Genomic DNA, 7,378 nt, shown 5'->3' with positions numbered 1-7,378 from the left:
CTCTCAGGGGCACGGAGGGCACCTCATGTCCGCCCCCCCAACCTCCTCACGCACCCGCCATCCTCCCCGCTGCGGAGGCTCAGAGACCTTACCGGTCGGAGGGAACACAGTACGCCTTCCTCAGCACAGGGCCGCCCTGTAAAACTGAATAGCCTCTTGCCCTTCGCCACAGCACCTGCGGCCCCTCAGCGCGGCCCGGCAGCGGCCCTCCCCGCGGCGGCCGCCGCCTTCCCGCGCCTCAGCGCCCGCAGGGGGCGCCGCCCGCCGGGCCGCGGCCTCCCCTCCCTTCCCAAGATGGCGGCGGCCGCCTCAGTGCCGGTGCGGGTCTGCCACCAGGAGATCGTCAAGTTCGACCTGGAGATCAAGGCGGCCGTGCAGGTACCGCGGCGGGTCTCCTCTGCCAGGGCTGCGGGGCGGCTGCCGCTTTGTGCCGCGGAGAGCCCCGGCCGGGCCAGGCCGGGCTATGGCGGCCGCGGGCCGTGTTGACCGGGCCGTTGTCTTCCAGGATATCCGGGACTGCCCGGGGCCGCTCAGCGCCCTCACGGAGCTCAACGCCGCCGTGAAGGAGAAGTTTCACCACCTCCGTGGCCGTATCCAGGTGAGGCTCCCGGCCGGGGGCCGCCCCGGTGGCCGGCCTGCCCTCGGGCTGCCTGAGGTGGGGGCGGCTGGCCTGAGGTGAGGGCGGCTCAGAGCTGTGGGGTGCTGGTCTATCGGATCGATAGTCCCGCCTGGGGGGTTTTTCGGATCAATCTGCCGTTAATTCACTCCCCGGACGGGGATGGGGTGTGCGAGTTGCAGGTGGCAGTGGTCGTTGTTCAGGTTTTCGTGTTTCTGCTTTCCACCAAAGGAGCTCGAACAGATGGCGAAGGAGCAAGATAAAGAGTCGGAGAAACAGGCCTTACTGCGGGAAGTGGAAAACCATAAGAAACAAATGCTCAGGTGGGTCGGGCAGCCGGTGCTGTTTACGGGTAACCAGAGATAATCTGACTTCTGTACAGCGTCTTTTGCATCCTGTTTTGCAAATGTAGTTGCTGACATGATGCTGTTTTGCCCAAGACCGGGAGAGGATCAGGAATGGAAAGGGTTAGGACTCCCTTCTGCTTTCCTCTCTCTTGTCCTCACTCCCAGACCATGGTTTGTTCCTTTGAGCAGTTGAGCATGTAGGTGGGTAGCTTGAGAGTGTCTGTCACTGACAGCTGGTGGGAGTCTGTCATTTGACAGCTGGCACAGTTTTCTTCTTCCCTTGCTCCATAAATTATGCACTTAGGAGAAGAAATGACAGGACAGTATATTGTTATTCTGTGGTGTAATATAGAGAAAGTCCATGCATGTATCTAGGGTGCTCATTTACAGTGGTGATTGCTTTGTGAAGATTGTTTTTGATTCAAAGATGTTACCCTCATGTTACAACATTGTACTCTTGTGATTTCAGCAATCAGGCAGCTTGGAGAAAGGCAAATCTGGCTTGCAAAATTGCTATTGACAACTCTGAGAAAGATCAACTGCTGCAGGGAAGAGACTCCTTAAGACAAAGGTATTAGACTGTCCCACTGTACAATCTGAGATTTAAACAGTGTGTGCTATATTCACTAGTTTTAGATGGAAGTGATGTAATGTTTTTAAGTTACTTAATTGTATCTGGAATATAGCTTTTCTTTTATGAGTGCATTTACCTTTTGTGGAAGTTTAAATTGTTAAGGATAATTTCAGGTTTTCTTGGCATTGGCATGCCTTAAGTGGAAAAAGGGATAAGTTAGCCTTCATAGTTTTTCTGACCTTCTTCTACATTAATTCCAGTCATGGTTATAAACAATTAGTGGATCATTATGCAAGTTGTTTTCACATGCAGAGCTGGATGTAAGCTTATATAATTTCTGTATTGAAAAGTTGGTGTATTTAGTATCATGAAGCAAAAAATAGGATACCCGGGATAATGAAGTGATAGTTTGTATCAGTGCTTCCATACCAGCTAATGAAGTTGTACAATCATGGATAAATAAGTGGTGAAATATAGGCCCCTGTGAGATTCTGAGCCACTAGCAGTTGTTTTGGTTCATGACTTTAATATTTTGTGATTTTTTTTTTGACTCTTTAGTGAACATAATCTGAATTTCTCATGCAGTAAAAACTAGTCACGGCTTTTGTATAATGGCAGAGATATTTGGTGCCAAGCTCTGTTCTAAGCTCCCTGGGTACTGTGGGGAAAATGCTGCTGCCAAAGACATAATTTTATCCCAACATGCTTTACTTTTTCCCTTTCTTTTTCAGGAAGACTACAAAAGAAAGTCTGGCAGAGAGTGCAAGTAACATCACAGAGAGTCTGATGGGCCTTAGCAGGATGATGTCGCAGCAAGTCCAGCAGAGTGAGGAGACCGTGCAAACCCTAGGTACAGATGTTATTTGGGTGTCTGGGTCGGGACTGGATGATTGAAGCAGCTTTTGGCAGTTCTGTTAGGATGGGGAGAGGCAAACTGACATGGTATGGAGCATAGTAGAAACCTGCTCTGCTGTAGGAAAACATACTACAATGATAATTAAAGGATTGTCCCATCAGAACTCCTCTAACCGTTGGACATAAACAGAGAATAATAATGTGTGTTGCGTGGAGCTGTTTGCTGGAGTTTCTGTTTCATGATTATGAAAAGCAGAGGGGGCAGGATGAGGAGCTTTTGGGTTAGTTTCGCATAAAATCAATTGTAAAAGCAACGTGAGTTCACACAGTACTAAGAGCGCATTTGGTGTTACTCTATGCTACTGTCCTGGTTACCATACATTTGGTAATAGCAGAGAAAATGAAAGCGGAGGTACAAGTCCATACACAGAGGAAAGTTAATATGGCTGGAAGACTGTTTTCACCCAGTCTCCAGCTGGGATGACTATGAGACGAGGAGATCAAGTGACTTGAACCCAAGGTCACTTGCTCTGTCAGCAGCGCATCAGGGACTGTGAAACCAAGATTTCACCCAGTTCTTTGGCTTAGACTCCTAAGACAATAAATCAAGTGACCTGTCAGAACTGGTGATTCATGAAGCATTTACAAGTTGGATCTGTGTTGCCTGGGCCTCTTACTGGCTGCGCTTTTAGGCAGAAGAGAGAACATTTTAAAGATGAGGATAAATAACACAACTTTTGCCCTCCTTGTTTTCCGCCCCCATCAGAGGATGGCAGCTGAGCACGGTTTGTTCATGCAAAAGTGGCATGTTTCTTCTCCCATTAAAAAGACAGTTTGGCAGACACTTTTTTACCCTGTTTCTCACTGAACAGCACTTGGAGTTCGTCAAGGGAAGAACTATCAAAGGTCATTTACAAAACCCAGCTGCAAATTCTGAATCAGTGGTTAGAATTCCCTTTTTTCTGAGCGAGTCTTTTCCTAGTATGCAGTGAATATATGCAGCTGTGAAGCAGGGCAGCTCTGCTTTGTCATTAATGATGGGAAACAAATTTTCTATTTTGACTTTGATCAAAATGCCTCTTTAAAATGGGATGTAATCGTTTGCAAATATTACAAACGTATTTGTACTATTCTTGTTTTTGTGAACCAGACATGCTTGGAGTTTGACCTTTCTTTAATCAATCAGTTCAGTATAGAGTGATATGCCAGCATTCATTGTCCTACAGGATATGCATTCTGAAATATAAGAAAAAGGGGACTCATGGGCTTTTGCTTTCATTTAGTGATTTGAAAGGAGGAAGGCTGAGGAGTTCGGGGCATTTGTTTGCTTCTTTTCTCTCAGGGAAAGAGATCGACGTTCCATCTTGCTGCGTTGGCATATTCTCAAATTCTGTCTTTAGTTGAGATCAATCAACACACTTTTCCTCTAGCTGATTTTCTCTTTTTTATTAGGGAAAAAAAAGCAAACAAATCAAAAGAAATACGTTTGTCAAAAATAACTATTAAAAACTGTTTAAATTGTTTGAGTTGAATAATTAAGGATCTCTTACTACTGCATGCTGCTTTTTCACTTTCTGCAGCCCCATCCGAATCACACTGATTTACTGCTCCATCTTGGGGGAACAGTTTCAGTTGTGAAATTAATGTATTCAAACATTGACCTGTCCTGCTGCTGCTAGAACTGATGCTGGTAGTGATGGTGCTTTCTCTCTCTTAAATTGGTAGTTCTAGCACCATTCTTACTTCACTCTGCTTCCAGTGAGCACTCAGGTAGCACTGATTTTATTCATAAAAAATGTGGACTAGATTTGATCTGGTAACCTAAGAATTAAAAATTCAGGAACGGGACATAGGGCCTTTAAGCCATTCAGTACTCTTATTTTGTTTTGCATTTTTCCTTTGCACATCAGGACTACTGAGTTGTGAAATCTTCTGCAAGAACACAGTCTGCATTTGTTTTACCCATCAGTCAGTCTGACCCAGAAGTATCTCACAGGCTCTATCTGTATTGCCAAATATTGCGTGCTTATATCCTTTGTCATGTATTTTTGAAGCGCAACCAGCTGATTTTTTTTTTTTCCCCCCTTAATTTCAGCGAATTCTTCACGAACCATCCTGGAAGCAAATGAAGAATTTAAGTCCATGTCTGGGACAATTCAATTGGGGCGAAAGCTAATAACAAAGTACAATCGCAGGGAACTGACGGACAAGCTGCTAATCTTTCTCGCCCTTGCCTTATTCCTGGCCACGGTGCTCTATATTTTGAAAAAAAGACTCTTTCCGTTTTTGTAAAATTCCAAACTTAAACTGAACTATTAGAAAAGATCAGAACGAGGTGGCATAATAACAATAGGGCTTTTACATAAAATAATAAAGGGATATTGCAATAGCTGAAAGAGTGTTAGGGCAGGCATGACTTTCGTACTGTTCCTGTGGAGCATGCGACCTGCCGAAGAAGAGCTTAAATGAGCACGACTCGGGAAGAAGGTGCGGAAAGAAGAAACGCCAATTTGCTTGTAGGTTTGGGGAACCAGACAAACACTTGAGGAACGAGGCACTCGAAGGTGTCAGTCTTAACTTTCAACCTTTCTTCGTTTTGCCTTGAAATTAACTTTTTTCCTTGGCTTGGACTGGAAGCTGTTTGACATCTGTGTGTAAGGTGCTGAGAGTAAGAGGAAGGACGGAAGAAAGAAACTCACATACATTCCATTAATAAACTATTTATTGTATACATGTAAACTGAATTTTGTTTAAAAACACAGTCTAATGGATTCAAAGAGCCTGAATAACTTCCAGTATAAAAATTCTTCTTAAGAGGAGTGGTTGCTTATGGATTGTTTTTTCTGGGAGCATAGCACACATGCAGTCTGGCTCTGTTGCGCTGGCCTTGGCAGGGATCTGAACAAAGTGAAAATGGGAGCCCCATTTGTTACTATTAATTCATGCAATATAGTTGAGAATTACATTGCCAAGCTGTTGAAATCAAAAGCCTTTTTGCTCCTTTTCTTTATAAAATTCCACTTACTACTTTATATTTGCAAAATACTGCCAAGTTGTATGTTTCGAAGTTTTTCTTGCTCATACGGTTCATCTTTTCTCAGTTAGTAAAATCTTTTACAATTATTACCTTCCCTATCTCTTGTGCTTTAATAGTATGAAGACCAGCCTGCCACACTCCATGTAGTACTCCTTGAAGTACCAAAACCTGCACTGCAACGTTCTCAAAACAATATCGGTTGCCTTCCCCTCTGGAAATTGTTTCATTGCTTCTTCAGAGCTGACTGGTAAAGTTGACATTCCATTTAGGAAATTCTCACAGAATGGTTAAATACTGCCTTAATTTAGTAGTTAGAAGTATACTTTTTTAAAAGGCAGTGCTACATGTATCTTAAGAAATACGATGTGAAGCAAATTGTGGTATATAAGTTTATGTGAAATTTGAGGCTAGGTTACCTCTGTAGTTAGTTCTCAATAGTCTGTTTAGAGAGAACAGATGACCAGTCAGTTATCTTGTCATTGTAATATTAATTTACTAGATCTCATCAGTAGTCACAATTTACACTTCCGCTGGCAGCTGCTACAAGCTTGGTTAAATACAGAAGTGGCAGTAGGTTGTAGCAGTCCAAACCGAAGTGTGGGACAATTGAAGTGGTGATTGCATGGCTATGTGCATAAACAAGGAAAGTTGTTCAAAGCTCAAAAAAGTTGTTCGAGTTCAAAACTGTGGGCTCTGCCTGAAGAGTTGATACCTGAGCTGTTCTTCCTAGGTGGTAAGCAGGGATTTGGAAACCTCTGCACTGGGATCGGTACATCCCGCAGAGGGCACTACTGCATGGGCCTCGAGAGAGGGGTCTTGCCCTGGGAGTCCTGTAATGCGCAAACTAGACAGAATGGATGTGGCTTTTTCCGTATCCTTTATTCATCGTATTGCAGTGCAGCCTTCCTAATAGCCTTCCCTGAGATACAGAATTACACAAAGATTGAAATAAATGGACAATGTGCATGTTCTGGTTCTGAATGAGAGAGAAATTACTCGGCTTAAAAAAGAGACATTGCACAAAGTCAACGCGTGTGTGCTTTTCAATAATAATAAAAGCCTTGCTTTGGAAGAAGTCTTCTGATGAGCAGACTGCTAACCAAGGAGAGCGTTGTGTAATCTGCAAGTTGGGACCACAATGAAGCAAGTTTCATCCAGCTCGGTGGTACTGGCTGTTGCATTTCATATGCATCATCTCTAGCATCAGACTCCTGCCCTCTCCGGAGCCCGCTCTTCCCTGTGCCCCTCTGCACAGATGTGTACAACCATACAAAGGGTGATAAAAGCATGTCCACCTACTCCCAGTCTTGGAAAATATGTCTTTAAATACAACTAATATTTAAGACATGAAGATTATTTAGATTATAAGTACATTTCAAATTAATTGCTGTGCAGCAGTTCCTATTTTCCAAATCAGCAGTGCAGTGCAGTTTTTTGCAACTTCATAGCAGTCAAATAAAATTCTCTTTTTATGGACTACTTACTGCTCCTCGGCCAGATGTAGCAGTGCAGCTTTATTTTTTTTCACCCAGCTTGAAAACAGTCTCATCTTTCTGGAACACAGTAGGTACCGTGTCAAACACAGGTGGCCAAACACTGCCTCAGTATTTCCTCCCCTCATGCGGATGCAATATAAAAATAGGTTGTTGCTAATCTCTCAGATACTGGGAGGCTAAGCAGAGGAGAGAGCTCTGCTGTAAGCAGTGATGCAGCGTGACTGTCTGCAGGAAGTTTCACTGGGTTTATCTTTGCAATGTGTTCCCGTCAGAACATAGATCAACCTTAAAAAAAGCAGCAGCTTTCTCACAGTGCTGAGACTTTCAGTAAAGTTCTTTTTAAAGGGATTATCTTTTTGGATGGGGATCGTAAGGTAGCAATCTGGGGGAAAATAAAAGGTCTGTTGCTAAATGTCTTGCTCCGTTCTCATCTTGTTACTGAAATTTTAGCTT

The 7,378-nt window shown here is 43.9% G+C and overlaps 1 protein-coding gene across 2 annotated transcripts; it reads left to right on the top strand.

The window, feature by feature from the left end:
* The first annotated feature begins 263 nt into the window (after nucleotides 1-263).
* Nucleotides 264-5,136, top strand: BNIP1 (BCL2 interacting protein 1). Of its 2 annotated transcripts, none has more exons than XM_054217612.1 (6): nucleotides 264-378; nucleotides 506-598; nucleotides 848-939; nucleotides 1,433-1,534; nucleotides 2,269-2,387; nucleotides 4,488-5,136. In XM_054217612.1, exons 1-6 carry the CDS (start codon nucleotides 295-297, stop codon nucleotides 4,682-4,684), a joined length of 687 nt encoding a protein of 228 aa, XP_054073587.1. In that variant the 5' UTR covers nucleotides 264-294; the 3' UTR covers nucleotides 4,685-5,136. The 2 variants fall into 2 exon arrangements, with proteins under 2 accessions (XP_054073587.1, XP_054073588.1); XM_054217613.1 differs by lacking the exon at nucleotides 4,488-5,136 and adding an exon at nucleotides 4,303-4,481.
* The last annotated feature ends 2,242 nt before the right edge of the window (nucleotides 5,137-7,378 follow it).

Source organism: Rissa tridactyla, chromosome 11 (assembly GCF_028500815.1).
Source record: "Rissa tridactyla isolate bRisTri1 chromosome 11, bRisTri1.patW.cur.20221130, whole genome shotgun sequence".
Lineage (NCBI taxonomy): Eukaryota > Metazoa > Chordata > Aves > Charadriiformes > Laridae > Rissa > Rissa tridactyla.
The sequence above is the reverse complement of the archived record's forward strand: the minus strand, read 5'-3'. Positions and strand labels throughout refer to the sequence as shown.

Coding starts and splice junctions, on each gene's coding strand:
- BNIP1 (XM_054217612.1), top strand. CDS start 295: ATGGCGGCGGCCGCCTCAGTGCCGGTGCGGGTCTGCCACCAGGAGATC. Junction 1,535..2,268: donor AGAGACTCCTTAAGACAAAG/GTATTAGACTGT, acceptor TTTCTTTTTCAG/GAAGACTACAAAAGAAAGTC. Junction 2,388..4,487: donor GGAGACCGTGCAAACCCTAG/GTACAGATGTTA, acceptor CCTTAATTTCAG/CGAATTCTTCACGAACCATC.